Raw genomic sequence first — 22,420 nt, 5'->3', positions numbered from 1 at the left:
AGAGAAAATTTGACCCTTTTCGATACTTCTGACTATCCACCTTCCCACCCTTGCTTTTCCATGGAGAGGAATAAAGTTGTAGGAAAGTTCAAGGATGAGACCGGGTCAAAGCCTGTCCATAGATTTCTCGGACTTAGATCCAAACTTTACTCATATTTAGTTTGTAACGAGAATGAAGAACTTGTAAATAAATGTATAGCAAAGGGTGTACAGAGCGGAGTAAAATGTAGAAAGCTTAATTTTAATTTATATATGAAATCATTGTTTGAACGTAGTGAACATGTAGAAAAATTTAATATGTTAAGATCGTATAATCACACCATGTACCAGGTTGAATGCGCAAAAATCTGTTTGAGCCCTTATGATGATAAGAGGTATATTGCTGAGAATGGTGTTGATACTCTCCCTTTCAGTCATTATAGTCTCAACACTCTAAGTGATTGATCAGTATGTGCCACGACAACCATCCAACACCACTGATTTTGATTTGACTGTTGTAAATATCATGAATATTATTAGATCTAAGTTAGCTTTAGAGCTTCATAGCGTGCCGCGTGTGAACTATCCCACTCGCAAATATGAGTTGAAAAGTGAAAAAGACTTGCTTCAAGCCGATCTCATTGAGATGACAAGTTTATCACGTTTTAATAAGGGTTACAAATATATCTTAGCTGTTATCAATTGTTTTTCAAAATTTGCATATTGTGTACCATTAAAAGACAAGTCAAGCCAATCTGTATTTAACGCTCTCGAGCCAATTATTTCTAAAAATAAAGGAGTTAAGCTGTTCCAAACAGATCAAGGAACAGAATTCTTTAATTTAAAAGTTAAAGCATTATTAGATAGATATAGTATTAAACATTATCATGTTTTTACTGATAAGAAAGCCTCCATAGTTGAAAGGTTTAATAGAACACTTAAAGCAAAAATTTATAGATATTTAACTGAACATGGAACCAAAAACTGGTCATCACAACTAGACAGATTAGTTCGAGATTATAATGCAACAATGCATTCATCCATTAGAATGAAACCTAAAGATGTGACGAAAAAAGATCGTAATCATGTTTTAATGTCATTGAATTCTGCATTCAATAGACGATATAAATTGAAAAATTCAAAACCGAAATTTAAGCTAGGAGATGTTGTACGAATCTCAAAGAAAAGGGTTCTTTTCGATAAATCTTATAACATAAACTGGAGCGCAGAGTATTTTGTAATTCATTCTATATTTCCTTCTCAACCTGTAACGTATAGCTTGCGAGATCTAAACGGAGAAGTAATTAGTGGCAGGTTTTATGCAGAAGAAATTAAAAAAACACAATTAAATGAATCGGAGAGACAAGTGTATTTGATTGAAAAAATATTAAAACGAGATAAAAAAGGACTGCTTGTGAAATGGATTGGGTTTACAACTCCTAGTTATATTAGTAAGGATCAACTATTAGATGAAAAATAATCTTTTGTAAATATCATGTAAATTTATTGTAAATAATCTATTGTAAATATCACGTACATTTATTGTAAATAATCTATTGTTAATCTATTGCAAATACATTCCATGTAACATAACTCCATGAAACGGGGTAAAGGAATCTTGAGTTCAGCGGCAAGAGTTTTTAAAGGTTTGGCAGGTAATGTAACATCAACTATTCTAAATAAGGTAATTGATAACCTTGGAGAAGAATATCATATTCCCGGATACGAGTGGTGTGGCCCGGGCACCAAGGTTAATGAAAGGTTAAAGAGAGGTGATCAAGGCATAAATTCGTTAGATAAAGCTTGCAAGGCCCACGATATAGCCTATACTCAAAATAGTGATAATAAAACTCGAGCGGTAGCTGACAGGGCTCTAGCGAACGCTGCATGGGACATTTTCAAAAATCCTCAAACACCCCTTGCCGAGAAAGCACTTAGCTATCTTGTTACAAACGTTATGAAAGCTAAAGCGGCGTTTGGTGGGACTTTGAGAAAGAAGAAGAAGAAGAAGGGGGAGAGGAGAAGTTATAGTAACGATATTAGACGCAAAGCTATAGCTCAGTTGAAAAAGCATATTGCAGGAAAAGGATATTTTTTGAAGCCTTTTCCTAAAAGTGGTGGTAGACTTCTACCCCCACCCCCGCCAGCATCATATGGAGTGAGTTTATTCCCTCAAGTTAAGAAACGTAGAACAACAGCGAAGAAGAGTAGGAAGAAGAAGAAGAAGAAGAAGACATGAATATTGAAGGAGAATTGAGTAATTATGATTTGATTGATTGGTCGAAATTATTACAGATTCGGTTAAGAGGTATATATATGCTAGATGCATTACCCAAAAAAATTCTAAAAAACGAGAATGCCATTGTGAATTTAGCAAGGGAAAGCGAGGATGGTACACACTGGGTAGCATATAAGAAAATTGGATCTAATGTTTGGTATTTTGATCCAATTGGAAATTTACAACCTCCATACGAATTGGACAAATATTGGAAAAAAGAAAATGGAGTAAATATATTTTATAATGTAGAGCATATGCAACCATTAAATAGCGATTTTTGTGGTCATCTTACATTATTGTTTCTTGCAAATCAGTTGTAATTAGGTTGCACATACGTGAAAAGTAATGGGTTATCTTATTTTCAACCCACGTTCGAATAAGACCAATCAAGTCATTAGAGAAAGGAACGTGATAGCGACAACACCTAAAAACAAACGTGCTTTGTCGGCTAAAAGCGCGAGAATATTAGAAAAGTTGGGTTTTATAGTCGATTGGCGACATGTTAGGCGGGGGAGCGGCGGCAATTAGTGAAATACTGGATGTGGAGACAGACCTTCAGTTTTATAATGATATTACTAAATTCCAATTTCACACTCATACAGTTTATTCGGGACAGGAAATAAAAAACTCTGACGAGGCACGTATTGGCATAAATTCTTTAGATGTCTATTCTTTACCTTGTAAATCATTCATATTGATTGAGGGAACAGTTAACTGTACAAAACCGGGAAAAGACCCAGCCGATACACCAGTTGCAGCAGGGTATAAATTAAGCAGTAACGTAATCGGTAACCTTTTTGACGAAATACGATATGAATTAGCAGGTCAGCAAATTTCTAAATCAAGATTGATTGGATTAACATCCACAATAAAAGCTATATTGGTGAAAAATACTCTCGATAAAAACACATATCACTTGGCTGGTTTTGACAGAGCAGGATATGAGCTAACGGATAATACATTCACTTTCTGTGTTCAGCTGAAATTAATCCTCCCGTTTTTTGAAGATTTTCAAAGAATAATTTTAAATTTGAAACAGGAACTCGTCTTATTGAGGTCACCAACAGATCTAAATTGTGTTGAGTCTCAAAGCGGAACAAACGTTAGTGTGAAAATTACAAAACTGCAATGGCGCATGCCCTACATAACTTTAGAAGATCATGTAAGACTGAAATTTTTGAGACTGCTCGATGCTGACACTCCACTGAAATTAGGTTTCCGCCATTGGGAAATTTGTGAATTACCAAAATTCACTTAACCATTCTTGGGCGGTTCGTACCACATCGAGTTTTGATAGTCCAAAATACGTTATAATTGCATTTCAAACTGATCGTAAGAATAAAATAAATAAATCAATATCTAATTTCGATAGCTGCGGTATTTACAATGTTAAAGTATATTTGAACAGTGAGTATTATCCATATGAAAATCTGCTAGGTAAGAAGGAGGTTTTATACCGCATGTTCTTGGATTTCGCACCCTCGTATTATAATCATTCAATCAATAGTGAACTCGGAACAGAAATCGATTTTAAAACATTTTGTGAATCAACACCACTGATTGTTGTAGATTGTTCACACCAACCAAGTCATTTGAAATCATCGACAGATGTTCGTATTGAAATGGAATTTAAAAGTGCAGTACCTGCAAATACTTCCGCGTATTGCGTTTTAATTAGCGATCGTGTGATGGAATATACACCTCTCACGAGTATGGTGAAAGAAGTTCAGTAATTTGTTGATAGAGTGCATCACTGCAGGTTATATAAGGTGTGTACTGCAACAAATGTAAGCCATTATCAGTTTCACCTTTGAACAGCCAACATGTCCTATTCTTTGTGTTCTGATATTTTGGATAAGCCGCAAACTCGCTCTATTGGTATTCAGTGCGATCTTGATAGTTTCTATTATGAAGCAAGGTGCAGTACGCCGAAGCCGCTGGAGGTGGAGGAGGAGGAGGGGAGAGACGCAGGATTACCGAAGCCGCTGCAGGTGGGGGAAGACAAAGGAGGATTTGAGGAACCCCCCGCCGCGCCCGCCGCCCCCGCCGCCGCCGCCGCTGAGGGGAGAGACAAAGCCTACGAAGAGAAAGAAGGTCAAGCGACTGCTAAAATTGCTACAGTTGATCTTCACTGGTTTAAACAAGATTGTAATCAAATTATTGTGAAAGAACTTGCCATAATTGATCAGTTTAATAATTATATTGTGTTCCATTTCAAATCGCCATTTGCAAAGACAGAATTGAGTGCAAAATTGTATAACGATGCAACATGGTTAGAACGTCACTATCATAAAATAAAATGGGAAGATGGAGATTTAGAATACAATGAGTCATTAATACGTGATTACCTTGCAGCTTATGAGAAAATTTTCACAAAAGGAACTGAGAAAGCAAAGTTTTTAAGAAGATTGCATAGCAACGTACAATGCATACCAGAGGATTTTCCAAAACCTGATTTCAGCTTTTTCACTAGTTCATGGTGTTATGCTGCATGCAACATTCATAAAAATAATCCACATTCTCGCTGTGCGTTATTCTCTGCCCAGCATTATAATTCTTTGTTGTTTAAAAATATGTATCAAACAAATAATTTCTTGTGCGAAAACAATCGAATGCAAAGTATGAAAATGGCTCCGATGTACACAAATTCACAGAAAAGAAACTTTGCTCGTTATGGATTCTTCTACAACGGAAAGGATCTACAGTGTGTTTATTGCCAGCATGCATTGAGACTGCATAAAGCGCGTACATGTTGTCTATCGTCAATTGATGAAGAAAGACCGCTTAATTACTCTATAATAGTTCCTGCCTACACCTAGTTTTCTTCATTCGCTCAACATCATGGATCCGAGAAAGTGGTTGGCTCCCGACAACGAATTGGAAGTGAGGTTAAAAAACTGTATTGATTGGTACGATGAGTGTGAAAGTGCAATTAGGAAATCAACTCCTGAAAATTATAGTTTGGCGAAGCAATTGAAAGACATTTTTCTAAGCACGGTGAATTTAAATGATATAAGAGACTATCTATGTTATTATCGTCCTCATAATTTATGTATAGATAAGCTAATTAGAATTGAAGATGAAGTTATGTGTTGTTGTAGTGAAATGTGTAAATAAACGTTTTCTGCCTTCAAACGATTTTTCATTCCGATATCCCATTCACGTTTTTTAGTTTAGTTGCTGCTTAGAGCTAGAGCAGACACCACGTGTGTGGTAATCTTTAGTGCACGTGCGCCTATAACACGTGCATCTCATTAATTTAGAGCTAGAGCAGACAGCACGTGTGGGGTAATCTTTAGTGCACGTGCATATCATCAATTTAGAATTCTTTCCCCCTCATTCGACTCACGTCAAACATCTGCAAGATGCAGTGTTATGGTTTTTCAAAATTCAAAAAATTATCTCGTCTCTTGATGTCAATTTCATTTAATGAATTTGATTCAATTGCGAAGAATATTAAATTTTCAACAGGATGTCAAGATGTTGATTTACCGTTAACAAAAACAGAAAATGTACACTTTTCGATTCTATCTGAGATTTTCGAACTGCTCAATATTCTAGACAGCGGTCATCTACATTATGATTGTACAAATGATTCGTCATTATCTGTTGTTAAAAATTCCGATGAACTTTGGAAATGCTTGTATGATATTGCAGATAAAAAATGTAAAAGAACGTAGAGATTTATAGCATTAGATGAGAGAGAATTTCTCAATTCAATTAGATATAGAGAGAGTCATTGACCTCACTTTGGATTAGAGTAATATGGATTCACTTTAATCTGACACCAAGGGAATTTTTCCACAGTAGAGAGAGGGAATTTTTCCTCCTAAAAGGGAAATTTTTTTTCCCTCACCTGGAGAGAGAGAGAGAGATATATCTCCCTCTCTCTCTCTATCCCCCTCACCTCCACTGGACAGGGGGAAGGGGAAATCTATTTTTAGAAAGAGAGAGAAAGATATATCTCCCTCTCACTCTCTCCCCCTCACCTCCACTGGACAGGGGGAAGGGGAAATCTATTTTTAGAAAGAGAGAGAAAGATATATCTCCCTCTCACTCTCTCCCCCTCACCTCCACTGGACAGGGGGAAGGGGAAATCTATTTTTAGAACACCCCCCGCCCTACAGGCGGGGGGAAGGGGTGGAGGGATGGACGAGGGGGGAGAGGGGGGAGGGGGATCTCGAGCAAAAAAGCTTCCTTGAAATCTTGAACCTTCTCTACTTATACACTTGTATACAATAGCTTACAATACAGCAAAATTATAGATGAATTTACATAATATAGACTAAGAAAATAATTATTGAGCTGTATATGATATGAAAAAAGCAATTTGTGATAACTGTAGATAATATTGTTATGCATCTACATAAATTGGCGGAGCTTTGGACATATCAATGTCCATTCTTCGGAAAGAATATTAAAAATATCCTTCCCACTAACTCTCTACCAAAATATGGGAGAGAAGAGGAGAAAAGAAAATGAAAAAGATCATCATTAAGAGAATAATGATGTTGAGGTGTAAAACTATATGGAGCTATACTGAAGAAGGAAAGTAAGGTGAAAAAAATTGTAGATGATGAAGAAGGAAGAAGAAGAAGAAGAAGAAGAAGAAGAAGAAGAAGAAGAAGAAGAAGAAGAAGAAGAAGAAGATGAGGGAGAAGAATGAAGTCGAAAATGAAGACAGGGAACCAAGCTTTGTGAGACGAAAAACCAGATTTTATGAATGGCAAGGCCAGCCTGTTCAAGTTAATTCTACTACTATTGAAGGAAATCTACGCTGGAAAAGAATGCATCACGACCTAAAACCAAAACTACTATATATAACTTAACCTCACTAATATACAGAATATATCTATATCTCAGCATATCTGTACATTTCTAGAATACGAATATAGTGGCCTCAAACTCCAACTATAGATATTTGGGTCATGCGCATTCTTTGTAGTAGGCCTACTATAGGAAGGTAGACTCGTTTCGCTCGCTTTTAACAGGTCGCTGTGTTATTTTGGTGGTGATTCTTGTGGTGGGAAAGAGAAAAAGAAAGATGGAAGGAAACTTACTAAATGTATATTATTAAAAATACTTGAGGACATCTATCTATATAATAAAAGAGAGTAGGGTTGTGTTTGTTCGCATCAAAACATGTCAACTTGTGGATTGCATACCGGAAAAACGGGAATGATTTAGATCTCCAAATTTTGCACATACATTCTAAAAATATCAATCTCTTGCACCTCGAAGCCCAAATTTCAATTTTCCTTCTAGATTTTTCGGAATTGATGTTCAAATTTCAATCATGGAACATGAAATAATATTGAAATGTCTATAACATTCATGTTCAAAGAACTATAATCTAGAGAGAGTACCTTTTCGGAACAGTTGTTACGGTTGATATTGGCAATAAAATTGATTAATAATTTTGTCAGGTTGGCAGTAAGTTGAGGATGGTTTCTAATCAAGATTTGAGTTCTGTCAAGGTTAGCACCAAAGTATCAAAAAAACATTGTATTCTAGGTACCTTGGTTAGCACTAATAACTTATTTGGAATACATTTATAAAAAATAATTTGATTGAGCATGGTTGCTCTAATCAGATCTATACTCGGGAATATAGATAATATCTTGATGTTTCAGAAACAAAATTTGACGGGAATTATCTGTTCATTCCCGTAGCGAAGCACGGGTGACCTGCTAGTATTATAATAAGTTCTCTTGTTCTATGTGGTTTTATCTAACAAACGATATGTTGATGCTTTCTATACGTTAATTAATTTATTTATTTATTTACAACAATATGGGAGCATACGGGAAAACCCCAAAAATTGCTCCCCAATAAAAAAATACAATTATCACTTTAAAAAGAAATTGAAAATCGAGGGAAAGAAACAAGGAAAAGACTATTTTATATTAGTGAAGGAAAAAATGTTATGAGAAACTAAAATACACTGAAAACTAAATTACTGAATACTAGAGACTATACTATATACTATAGTGAGGTCCACGTTATAATGACAGTATTTGATCAACTTTGGTTTTGCTATCCTTGTCTATCATTCGACAAAGTCGGTGGTACTATCCTTTTCTAGGTCCAACACGATGCCAATTATGTTTTGGCAGTGTATAAATATAATTAATTAATGCAGAGAATCGGCATCGCTATTCTTCTATCTTTATCTACTGCCATTATAACGTGGACCTCACTATAGAAACCATTTTCAATATGAGAAAATAATAAGAGAGTAATCAAGAAATTACAAATAACATTTCAAGAAAGAGGTGAATGATAACAGAGCTAAGAATATGGTACTCTATGTAAGTTGATGAGGTCTAGCGTGGGAAAAATAGGTGTCTACATTGGGTGAAGCTGCTTACATGCCTTCTTGAACTGACTGGGATTCATATGTCTATAATATAAATACACATATCTATAATATTATAAAGGAAATAAAAAGATTATAGGTATAGGAAGTTCATAAATGACGCATAATCATGTCTGAACCAATGAACTGATTAAATTAAAATTTTGCGTAAAATTTATTAATTTGCTGAGGATGGTTATAGGGGCCAATTTCAAATTCTTCAAGATTTCAGTTGGCCAAGTTCTCAATTAGACTCTTGAGCAGGACGGGTTACTTGCTATAGTGAGGTCCACGTTATAATGACAGTGGATAAAGATAGAATAATTGCGATGCCGATTCTCTGCATTAATTAATTACATTTCTACACTGCCAAAACATAATTGGCATCGTTGTGGACCTAGAAAAGGATAGTACCACCGGCTATGTCGAATGATAGACAAGGATAGCAAAACCAAAGTTGATCAAATACTGTCATTATAACGTGGACCTCACTATAGTATTCTATATTATGTTTTGCCTCTTCCTGATCATAAAGTAGGAGTAGAGTACTTGTAAATGTTTCTTTTATGTGTTTTTAAAACAATATGTTGCTATTATTTATTTGTTAATATACTCAAAACCTTTTCTCTTCTTGTCTGTTTCAGTTAACATCATTGAGGTTAGAATCCACCCTCACAAAACTACAAGACCAACCTGTTGCACAATTCTGCTACCCTGGTAGTCTATCAGCCTGGTAGCTTCAACAGCCAGTCTTTATGGAAGCATCGGATTGCTGCTGCTTTCTGTTGAATTTTATAGTGAATTTTAAACTTTCAAGAGGCAAACGGACTAGTTTTCCTGGACATCCACTGCTGAACAATGGCCTCGCGCAAGCGCAGTAGAATTGACGAGGAGGTTAGAACTGCTACCAGGAGTAACGAGGAGACGAGAACTGTTACCAGGAGGAACGAGGAGGTTAGAATTCGTGCCAGGAGGAACGAGGAGGTTGATATTGGTTCTAGAAGTAAAACTAACGAGGAACTTAAAACTGCAAGTATTGAGGAGGTTGGAACAGCTACCAGGAGCAACGAGGAGGTTGGAACTGCTACCAGGAGTAACGGTTCCAGTTTGACTGTTACTGCAGCTTCCAGGAGTAACGGTTTCAGTGCTGTAGATAACAACAACTGTATTGGAGCTACTATTTGTGAGAAGAGTGATAGTGTAATGGCGCTTGGAGGCTGTGGGCAATCAGGATCAACTATGGTGAGTTTATATAATTTTTTCAGTATTTTTTTTTCAATTTAATTCCATTTTTATCAATTTAAATCTTCCTTGGCAGAAATGTAGGGTGGTAATAAGAAAGAAAGAATCAACAAATAGTGAAGATGGAGAATTTACGCACTATCGCAGATTCAAGACTTCATATATAGGGGGACCGAGCTTTGCTCTGGAGTGTAAAAGCATAGAAAATTTGTAACGAAAGATTGAATTTATAATTTTCATTTATTTATTCATTTTCTCAGTCGTACAATTATTTACAGTTATATGAGGAGGCACAACAGGCTTATGCCCAAAACTGTCCCTTTTCAAATTTATACAAGGTGCGGCAGAAAGGATGAACGGTTTTCAAAAAAGTAATATGTCGTTACCTATGAATAAAAAAAACATTTATTTACAGAACAATATTCACATTATTTTACAATTTCAGAAAATAAATGTTTGAAAACAATATCTGACAGGTGACGGCCGTTTTCAGCAATGCACTTTACAAGCCGCTCTCGGAAGTTGGATTGTACTCTTTCTAACATTGCCCTGCCAATTTGTTCGACTTCCTCACGAATTGCTTCCTTCAGTTTTTGAAGTGTACGTGGTTTATGCTGGTAAAAACGTGACTTCAGGAAACCCCACAAGAAGTAGTCGCACATGGACAGGTCTGGAGAACGAGGAGGCCAATCAATGTCACCAAACCGAGAAATGATGCGACCACGAAAAACAGCCCGAATTGCTTCCATTGAATTTCTTGCTGTGTGAGCTGTCGCCCCGTCCTGCTGAAACCATACTTGCCGGATAGGAATACGTTTCCTTCTTAATTCAGGAAGGAAGAATTCAGTGAACATCTGTCTATAACGTTCTGAGGTTACAGTTACAGTGGTCCCGTTGTCGTCTTCAAAAAAGTATGGACCAATAACAAATATACTGCTCACAGCACACCAAACTGTCACCTTGGGACTGTGTAATGGTCTCTCATGCATTAATTTTGGATTTTCATCTGACCAATAACGATAGTTCTGCTGATTAACGGTACCATTCAAATGAAAATGTGCTTCATCTGTCGTAAACAAAATGATGTTTTCATTTTGGTCAAATATGGCCTCCATTTCTCGAGCAAAATTCAGCCGCTTTACATAATCGCCAGGATTCAATTGTTGAACCATGGCCATTTTGTAGGGATGAAATCCTAGATCTTTATGTAAAATACGCCTTACTGACCGATCACTGATGTTCAGTTCAGAAGAATGTCTCCTAGCAGATCGATTAGGACTACGGAGTATGGCTTGCCGAACTCTTTCCACATTTTGTGGAGTGCGTACAGTGCGATGAGCCCCTGGTGGTCGTTTATTCATTACTGTTCCTACTGAACGAAATGATTTTACCCAACGTAAAATGGTGTTGCGAGTGGGTACATTTTCATTTCTCGCAAGATTGAAATGACGACGAAACTCGCGCTGAACTGTAATGATACTCTCATTATTACGCACAAAACTGTCGTAAGTAAACACACGATGTTGCACATTCCACGAATCCATGATGCCGATTAAACAATGACTAGAAAAAATGGTATGATCTACCGAACACATGTTCACTTCAGCTGGCCCAATCCGACTACCCAAATCAGAATACTATCTGTTCTAAAAACATCCACCCTTCCTGCCGCACCCAGTACTACAGTCCAAATCAAAATCTAGGTTAAGCTACTATCACTCATCAAAATAGCAATTTATTCACAATTCAAAAAACAAACACATCATCAATTACAAATAGATATACTATGAATTTGCTACAATATTTGTTAATATACTATGTATCACTAACAGCATCTAGTTACTATTTTGGACTTTCTGAAGTAAACATGTTTTCTAAAAAAAAAGAGAAATAAACGAAAGTAAGTTTCTCTTGCTGAATTTTTCTTCTCGTGAGATCAGCTGGATGATCCCACACATGCCCTCGTTCACTCTCTTCCATTACGGTATCGACAGACGACAAAATTTCCAGCTGTTTTTCCAAGGACGTATTTATCCTTTTAATGTCCTTCAGCGAGTTATCCAAGGGTTGAGACCTAGTGCAATAGAATCTTCATATCATACACCTACCTTCTTCCAAATTTCGTGAGAATCGTTAGAGCCGTTTTCGAGATCCGTTGAACATAAATATATACCCATATAGCCACATAACCATAGAAATATACAGAAAACGCTCGCTTAATATAATAGGATTGATGCAAGACTTCCTTCACAAGTTCATGTTTATCTAGTCAATGGTACCGTACAATACATTATTTTCAGAGTACCCTTAAGAATTAAATCCTATCTTAATTCATACACTATTTCTACTTACGGTTCACTTATCAACTACCTCCAATTTCCCTATTTCTCAAAGTAAAAGCATAGAATATTTGTGGTGGTTTGGAACCCACCTAAAACTCTAGGTGCACTCACGTCTCATCATTATCCGTCTCATTACCCACGCACAAGCCTGGAGTTCATGTGGGCATCACCATCAGCAAAAAATGCATAGAATGTTTTTAAAATGTTGGTATTATTTCTACAAGAATCGTTCTTGAACATTTTCTTTTGTGGCAAAGTGCATTAGAAAAAACTGTAGTATTGGATATAATTTACGTTTCGGTAGAGAATTATTCCAGATATATTTTCGTACAGTATTGCATCATGCTTATTATTCACGAGAAAAAATAGTTTTCAATTGTTGTTCATATCCACCTCTCTCGCTCTCTCTTCCTTTCTCATTCACTTTCTCTCTCTTTCTTTCTCATTCTCTCTCTCTCTCTCTCTCTCTCTCTCTCTCTCTCTCTCCTCTCTCTCTCTCTTTCTCATCTCTCTCTCTCTCTCTCTCTCTCTCTCTCTCTCTCTCTCTCTCTCTCTCTCTGTAATCTACATAAATAAAGTACTCAATCAATCAATCAATCAATCAATCAATCTCTCTCTCTCTCTCTCTCTCTCTGTCTTCCTTTCTCATTCATTCACTCATTCACTCTCATTCTCTCAATTTCGAATGGTGATTGCTTACAATTTTTTCTATCAATTTTGTTCGTAGTTTTGTGCAACGTAAAGCAAAATACAGGTTTGTCGAATGATATAACTTCTGAAGATAGGATAGTGAAGCATTTTGCGTTGTAGGGTAGACTCTTGTTGTTTACGGGTTTTTGCGTTTCTTTCACGTCAATATTATTGTTGTTCAGGTTCTGCTTAATTTCGTCTTGTAATTTCTTTTCTGCGTTGTATCAGAAACAATATTATGAAGCTAGTACTTATTATTGGTGTTTTTCTTTCTCTACACTTGTACCAGACAAATAATCTAGCTAGGTAATAGTAAATAATCTTTATGCTCTATGCTCTACTCTATGTTTGTACGTTTATGTAGTTCCATTCCTCTTTTTCATCTCTTCCCTCTTTCTCTTTATCCTTTCTCTTGGTTGACTTGCTTACTCTAACTTCTTCTTATTCTTTTGCACTAACTTCTTCAGTTTCACCTCTCATGTCATTCATGTTTCTTTATATTCATGATGACCTATTTAAGCTCTTTTCCTTCATCTTCTTCCTCTTTCTTGCATTTTACGTTCTCTTCTTCTTCTCCTTGTTAGTCTTCTTCTTCCACTGTCTTGTTTCCTATTTCTTCCTCTCCCTTGCCGTCTTTTTGTTTTATTTTTTAATCTTTCACCTTTCTCTTGTTGGTAGTTTCCTCGTCTATCTGCTTCATCTTCTCTTACTTTCCATCTATTCCTCCTCTTCTAACATCAACATTTTTCTTTCTTCCTGTCTCTTTCTTTGACTTTTCTCCTCACTGTCCTTCACCATCTGTATCTCAACCATTTATTTCATGTTAGGTATTCATCTCTTTTCCTCTTTTCCATTCCATCACCTGCTTCTCTTCGTTCTCTATCTTTCAATAATTCACTCGGGAGAGCTATCTTCATCTCAAAATCATCTTCCTTTATCTCTGTTCCTTCCTCTTTTCTTTTTCTTTCCATAATTCCTCTCCTTATCTCCAGCTTACTCCACTCATGAGTATTCTGTGCATCTCGGCTTCTTTATTCTTGAACTCTTCTCCTTTCTCTCTCTTCCTGTTGCTTCCTCTCTTTTGTTCCTATCTTCATTCACTTGTGAGTGCTCTATCTTCATCAAAACTCAACTCTTTCAATATCTATTCCTTTCTCTCTCATTTTTCTTTCCCTGTTTCTTCTCTGTCTCTTCGTCCTGATCTCTATTTCTTACTCTCTCACTTTTCTTTCCCTGTTTCTTCTCTGTCTTTTCCATTCTGATTGCTTTTAAAACTCCTTTAATTACAGTACTGTAATTAGTTTAATGTTTCCTTATACGTCATCCATATATTTTGTCTCCACTTCTCTCGTTTCATTAATTTAATTTGTTTTCCTCTTCTCGTTTTCTCATTTTAATATTCTTTTCTTACTTTCCTTTTCATCCTTTCTTCCTTCTCTTCAACTCCATCCATCTCTCCATTTTTTATACTTTATCTGTATTTGTTCTCTTTAGCCTCCTCCTTTTTATCTATCAATCCTTTTCAATTATTGTTCCTATCATCCTCTCCTAATTCTCATTTTTCTTCAGCACTCACCTTTGTCACTCTCTTTCTCCCTCTGCCATCCTACTCTCCTTCTTTCTCCTCTTCTATCTTCCTTCTTTCATTTTTTCCTCTTCAGATTCTAAAAATCGAATAATTGATCAAATAAATAACAACGCATTCAAACCTCATCTACAATATTCATTTTTTCCCTTATCATCTCCATCTCTAAACATTATAAACATTCCAATATTCTTCCCAAAGAATGGACATTGATATGTCCAAAGCTCCGCCAATTTATGTAGATGCATAACAATATGATTATTATCTATAGTTATTATATTACAAATTGCTTTTTTATATCATATGCAGTTCAATGGTTATTTTCTTAGTCTATATTATGTGAATTCATCTATAACTTTGCTGTATTGTAAGCTATTGTATATAAGTGTATAAGCCAGTATATATTGTAATCTACATAAATAAAGTACTCAATCAATCAATCAATCTCTTCCCATTTCCCCACTCTTTCTATTCCTTCTCCTCCTCATCCCATCTTATTCTTTATTTTTTGAAATATTGCATTAATTCACTTGTACGTGTCATCAAATCCATTAGCACTCACGAGCTACAAATTAATTTCTAATTACAAAATTCTCCCCGGTTGATAAAGAATCGATGTATTTCACAGAGTAATTAGAATAAACATACAGTCTTTATCAAATCTCTCATATCTCAAATATTTCATAAATCTCCTCATAAATAAATGTATTCCACAGATTAATTAAAGTGTAGTTTTTAGTCTTTATCAAGTCTCCCACGTAATTATATAATAAATCTCTAAATAAAGCTCCCACGTATTGATTGGAGTCAAGTGCGTAAAATATTCGAATTTCAACATTTTTGGCAACTGATATTCAATTCTCAATCATCAAAACCTTTTGCAATCAAACACATTTTTTACTCTTCAACAATTCAACGCTATCAATTCATTTCACACCAAATAAACGATCATTTTCTATCAGTCAGCAAGTGATTTATGAACAGTCGAATCTAAACTAAATAAACGATCATTTTTTCATCAATCAGCAACTAATTTATGATCAAAGGAATCGAAGTACGTATAAAATTTGCAATTTTCTCACGGCTTATCAGTGATGGTCGCAATAAAATATTAATGATCTCTTAATGGTAGATTGGCAAAAAATGGTCATTATTCTTGTGCTTGAGAAAGGAATCACATCATAAATCGTTATTGCCATCTGACTGCTTCAATTGAGTTGTAAATTGGCAGAGTATAAAGCGACAGAGAGAGAAGGAGAGAGTGAGAGAGTGTGAATTAGAGAGGGAGAGAGAATGAGGGAGGTAGTGTGTGAGAGAGAAGTTAGAATTCGAGTGCCATCACAGAGTAGAGTCTAGATGCATAGAGTGATAGATGAATAGATCAGACACATCGATGAATTAAACAGAAAGAAAGATAGATAGATAGAGAGAGACTGATTGATTGATTGATTGATTGATTGAGTACTTTATTTATGTAGATTTCAATATATACTGGCTTATACTCTTATATAGAATAGCTTACAATACAGCAAAAGTATAGATGGATTTACATAATATAGACTAAGAAAATAATTATTAAACTGTACAATGATATGAAAAAAAAAATCAATTTGGAATATACAAGATAATAATTGTAATGCATCTACATAAATTGGCGGAGCTTTGGACATATCAATGTCCAAGAGTGAACATATCAATGTCCAAGAGAGAGATTGATTGATTAGCTGCCTTTATTAAAAACCTAGGAGGGCGAAGTTAGGGCGCAGCCGGCCCTCTCTTACACTTAACCCTCCAATACAATTCTAAGTAAAACTAAAACACTGTACAACAAAGATTATAAGATAAAAAAAAACCAATTTTACAAAATAATAAAAAACTTCCAAATAGCGAATGAAAGAAAGAAAGAAAAACAAAATTTCTATCTAATTTAGGGAGAGAGAGAGAGAGCGGGTGAGGATGTGTGTGAGAGAGAAAAAGATAGAATTCGAGTGCCATCACATAGTAGAGTGTAGATGCATAGAGTGATAGATGAAAAGATCAGACACATAGATAAATAAACAATCAATTAAAAGTTTGAGAATAGAAGGGAAAAATGAGAAATTGAGAGAGAATAATGGAAGAAAAGGAGAAATTTTAGTGTCTGATTTTATTTGACATAGAAATAGTTCAGATAGAAAGATTTATAGAGTTGCCAAGTAGAAAAGAGTTGTATAGATTGAGTGATGAGTTTGAAGCGTCTTCTCAACCTCCTCCTCCTCCTTCTCCTCCTACTCCTCTTACTCCTCCTCCTCCTCAACCTCCTTTTACTACACCTCCTCCCCCCAACCTCCTTCTGAACCTCCTCCTTCTTCAACTCTACCTTCCTTCTTCCACCTTCTCCTCATACTTTTCCTCTTCAACCTCTTACTCCTCCTCCTCCTCCTTCTCCTCCTCCTCCTCCTCCTCTTACTCCTCATTTTCCTCTCAAGTTAAATTGATGAGTGAGCGCTCTTCAAATTGCACTGAATGAAGCCAATAGAGAAGAAAATTTTCTCAAGTGGAATTTTTTGTCTATCAAGGTCATCTTTTAACAAGTAGTGTTGACAGTTGCTTCCATTTAATACGACTAGGGGACGCTGATTTGAAGTTTTTTCTACAGTATTATATTATTACATCAAATGAACAGTATTTTAAGTTTGTTCCACATTATTATCACATTAAATAAATAGTATTAGGCCTATATCTGGATAAATAAATCTAGTAGTGAATGTAGTTTTTGAAAATGATTTTCTTGTTATTTATGGAAGAAATTTCATAAATGTCACTGTTCTAAATTCGGTTTTAGGGCTTCAACAACATTAAATCCTTCCACTTACTGCCTCTTTGTTTTATTGACATTTTCTTCCATTTAATACGACTAGGGAACGCTGATTTTTAGTTTTTTCTACAGTATTATTGCATCAAATAAACAGTATTTTATCTGGATAAATTACTCTACTGGTGAATTCAGGGTTTTAAAATGATTTTATTTTTATTTATTAAAGAAATTTCATCAATGTCACTGTTATAAATCTTAATTCGTTTCCAGGTTTTCAACAACATTAAATCCATCACTTTCTACATCTTAAAAGTACTCTACATTTTTATTGTTTATTAGCAGGTAATGTCTAATCAAAACCTTGACAAACTGAAAACTCAACTAAAATCTTGAAGAATTGAAAATAGACCTATAACAATACTTCTTTCCTTTCTTGATTCTTTCCTTTATTAAAATATAGACAAGATTATATGACTGTTAGGGCCGGTTGCACAGTCAAAGCTTAAACTGAATTCAATCAGCTGGTGGCTTAAACTAAAAATTAACCACTTTATAACAAACGAGACTTGATACGGGTTTAATCTAGTTTAAAATGAAATTTAGTTTTTAACTGATACAGTGCAAACGGCACTAAATGTTCTAAATTTGGTTTTAGGACTTCAACATAAAAATTACTGCTTCTAAAGTAAATTCTTACTGCGTATTACCATAGAGAAACAATAGCGTAAGTAGATATCCCATGGTATAGGACGTTTATGTCGCAACTTTTACTGTTATCTCGTAGTTCTTGAAGCTGTGTGACGATCGTAGTCTCTCAAACTGTGCCGTTCATACACTCTCACCCCAACAAAACAGTAAAAATCGACAGTAATCGGCTTGAGATAACAGTAAAAGTTGCAACATAACCGTCCTATGCCATGGGATATCTACTTACGCTATTGTTTCTCTATGTTAATACGCAGTAAGAATTTACTTCACTGCTCTTAGAGTATAAGTGACTTACTAGGCTACTCATTTTTCGAGAGATTAGGGGGATTGTGTTTCTTATTTGATCCAATTGAGCAGAGTTTGTTATGCTAACAGTTTAGGGCTTCTCTACAAATCCTGTTAAATAAAACCAAACTAAGGCGATGAACTTCTACAACAAAGTGATTTTTTTGAGATAATGGAAGAAGAGAGAGAAGGAAGTAAACAGATAGGAGGTTATACTAAAGGAGAGAATAGATGTAAGGAAGAGAATTGATAGAAAAGGAAGAGGAGAGAAGTGTAAGAACGAATGTTTATTTTATGATAAATGAAAAAGAGAGAGAAGGAAGTAAACAGATAGGCGGTTATACTAAAAGAGAAGAATAGATGTAAGGAAGAGAGAGTTGATAGAAAAGGAAGAGAAAAGAAGTGAAAAGTGAAACGAAATACAGACAATGATGAGAAAGATGATGAAATGTATAGGGATCCCTTGTAATCTTATGTGAATTCAAAAACAGCAATGTGTTTTGTAACATAATAGAAATTAGAACAAATATTATGAGGTAAATGGAGGAGGAGGAGGATGAGGAAAAGGAGAAGAAAAAGTAGTTGAGCCTCAAATGATTATTAGCAGAGCCTGACCCTCTTCTCAAAAGAGATGTGAAGAAAGAGAGAAGGTAGAAGAAGGAGGAGAAGAAGAGAAGAAAGAAGGAGGAGGAGGAGGAGGAGGAGGAAAAGGAGAAGAAAAAGTAGTTGAGCCTCAAATGATTATTAGCAGAGCCTGACCCTCTTCTCAAAAGATATGTGAAGAAGGAGAGAAGGAAGAAGGAGAATAAGAAGAGAAGAAAAGAAGAAGGAGGAGAAGAAGAAGAAGAAGAAGAAGAAGAAGAAGAAGAAGGAGAAGAGGAAGAAGAAGAATGAGAAGAAAAAGAAGAAGAAGGAGAAAATACAAAAAATTATCATGTGAAGTTGAAACTAAACACAAAACTTTTTTGAGAAAATGACATGTCTACGTCTACAGCATTCAAACTTCAACAATTATCGAAATTATCATAAGAGTCAATGAGCTCTGTAATACAAAGAGCAAATACGAAAGCCAAGATAATGGAGAATTGTTAACGAACGGTTGGAGAGGCCATTAACCGCTAATAAATTAACGGTTAAAGTGAAAAGTAGTCCCAAAAAGTGTGGCCGAAGGTGGCCTGTCGTGAAATTATTCACTTTTGCACCTACATCAATGCTGTTTCTCATTCAACCAATGCTAAAAGTTTAAAATTATTCTTAATTTAGGAATTATTTTTTGTGAAATGTGTTAACCGTATTATGCGTCACATTCAAGCAATGCTAAACGTTTAAAATGAATCCTTATTTAGGAACAAATCTTTGTGAAATGAGTTAACCGTAATGCTGCTTTTCATTAAACAAATGCTAACTGGTTGAAATGATTCTTAATTTGGGGACTATTCATTGTGAAATGTGTTATAACCGTAATGTTGCTATTGAAAGGCTTGGGAAAATAGTTATTGGTCTATTGTGACATATGAATACTAATTTCAACGGTTTTTAGGATTTTGAATGGATCGTAGGGTACTCTTGAATTCATTGAATCTAATTGAACTGTATTTTGTATAGTAATTAGACATTATTTTGGGATTGATTCAATATTTCATTCTAAATCATTTGACCGATCGAAGTGAGGTCTAAAGGTGCGTACAGACTTTCGCTCTGCTCCGCAACCGAACGTCACTCCAGCAGAGCGATTGATGATCGACCGGCGAACAAGAGTGGTTCGACCGGGGAACGCGAGAAGATCTAACATCTTCCGTAACGTTCATGTAGTGCGTGGGCGGTGCGACTGTGGTTCGATGGTGGTACGAGGGCGGTACGAGGGAGTAGCGTGCTCGGTGCTGGTTGGAAGCCCGAATATGTGTACGCAGCTTAAGATTCAAGTCGACGGTTTGGCATTTCTCTTAATGTTTAAATGTTTATATGTTGCGCATTTACGGCGAAACGCGGTAATAGATTTTCATGAAATATGACAGGTATATTCCTTTTGTCGACGTATATACAAGGTTTTAGGAAATTTTGCATTTCAAGGATAATATAAAAGGAAAAGGAGCCTCCTTCATACGTCAATATTAGAGTAAAAATCAGACTATAGAATTATTCATCATAAATCAGCTGACAAGTGATTACACAGATGTGTGGAGAAGCCAGTCTATTGCTGTATTTCCATAAGGTGAGTTTCAATCAGGTACTTGAGGATGAGAATACTGCGTGAGGTCTACTGTTCACAGAACCACTAGTTATTCCAGAAAGTTGGAATGAAGCTCAGTATTGAAGAAACTGTGATTATGTTTGGATGTTGAGGTGCGTACAGACTTAAAAGGTTCGATCGAACCCACTAGAACGTACCAGACCAATACCTCCGTAAACAAAGCCGTAGTGCGTTCGTGTGACGTCAGCACGGGTAGGGCTCCTAGACCAATAGAAACTCTAGCTGATATAGATCAGCTGGAATCAACGAATTTTTATTGGTGTAGGAGCCCTACCTGTGCTGACGTCACACGAATGCACTACGGCTTTGTTTACGGAGGTAGTGACCAGACACGGACCGTGTCAGACCATGCCAGGCTCGTAAAATAACAACTATGCCCACTACAACGGATCAACAGCGTTCTATGCCAGTACATTACGCGTATGGTACGCGTATGGTACGCGTATGATACGCGTATGATGCCCGGTCAGAAGTTGTTGGGAACGCGTCAGTTAGCAAGAGAATGTAGCGGTGAACTGGTTACCAACGCGGTGCATGCGCGGTTACAACGGGGTTTGCAGGCGTCACGTGCCATGCAAGGAGCGTTCCGTCACAGACAAAATATACTGGCCGACAAATGTTGACCTGGACGTGCATGGCACGCTCCGTGCTTGGCCGGTGACGGAACGGTCAAATGGGTGTATTACATATCAAATGATGCAAAGAATATTTTTTTGCATGTGTCGGTACGGGCACGGTCATGGTATGATACGTTCTAGTGGGTTCGAACCTTTATGCGCCAGGAACACGCGCATTTCACTTTTCATCAGCTGATATGCTATTCTCATTATATCTGTATCTTACTGCTATTCTTATTACAGAAAATTTGTATTTAAATCATATGATTGTGTGGAAAAAGATGTTGCGGTATTTCTTCATAATTTTAGTATTTCCCCATCAACGGTTTATTCTTTCAATATCTGTATTTTTCCAGAAACAGTAAGATACATTATATAATAAGCACAGCATCAGCTGATTGAAAGTGAAATGCACGTGTTCGTGGCGCATTTGTCTGTACGCAGTTTATGAGCAATTTCACAAAAACTTTTTGCTGTCATATTCATTTTATCGTTCAAAAAATATTAAGTAAAGTTTGGTAATTTCCAACCCACTTTAAATGAACTTTGTATTATATGGTGCTACACAGTTCAAATTTAGAAATAATAACTAAACGTCATTTCGTAATACTCGTACAGTACAATTCGTACAGTAATGCAATTTCACAACTTGAAACAATGATAATAGAACTGGATAAATAATAATAATTGTGGTGATCATAATAATATACTGTCGATATATATATATATATATATATATATATTATATATATATATTATATATATATATATATATTCTGTGCAATATATTATATATTTATATTTGTATATTATGTAAGTTATTGCAACCAAGTAAATGGGAATCGTATTTTTTTAATATCCCTCAAATAGCTAAAAGCTATAGGGATTAAAACATATATGAATTTTGTATTTAAAGAGATGTGTATAGAAATTGAAATAAATAAAAAAATAGAAAGAGAATAATAATAGTCATACCAATAATAATAATAATAATTAATTCAAAAAGAGTACTGTAGTCATAACAATAATAAATTCGCAACATTTTTTAAGAATGGTCTAAACTATGTGTATGTTTTTTGTATTGGAACGTGTTGAACTCTACAATATCAGCTGATTTAAGTGACATTAACCCCGAGTTTAGCACGTAGGAGAAAGAAAAAATTACAAAATTTCAGCTCACAAAAAAAAATTGTTGAATAATTATTATCACGTACAGTCATTTATCTCGGAATAAATTTGTTGAATCACCCATAGCGCGAAGTGATGTTTAATTTTTTTTAAATCTTGA

At 35.6% G+C, this 22,420-nt stretch overlaps 1 protein-coding gene across 2 annotated transcripts in view; it reads left to right on the top strand.

Annotated features, from left to right (window-relative positions):
• LOC111057456 (choline-phosphate cytidylyltransferase A) overlaps nucleotides 1-22,420 on the top strand; it is a 73,674-nt gene that overhangs the window by 18,386 nt on the left and 32,868 nt on the right. For both annotated transcript variants that reach the window (XM_039439733.1, XM_039439732.1), the window contains exon 2: nucleotides 9,260-9,857. In XM_039439733.1, the coding sequence (XP_039295667.1) occupies nucleotides 9,474-9,857 (384 nt within the window). In that variant the 5' untranslated portion in view covers nucleotides 9,260-9,473. The remainder of the gene's footprint in view (nucleotides 1-9,259; nucleotides 9,858-22,420) is intronic.

This window comes from Nilaparvata lugens, chromosome 13 (genome assembly GCF_014356525.2).
Source record: "Nilaparvata lugens isolate BPH chromosome 13, ASM1435652v1, whole genome shotgun sequence".
NCBI classification, from domain to species: domain Eukaryota; kingdom Metazoa; phylum Arthropoda; class Insecta; order Hemiptera; family Delphacidae; genus Nilaparvata; species Nilaparvata lugens.
This window is presented reverse-complemented; position numbering and strand designations above follow the sequence as displayed.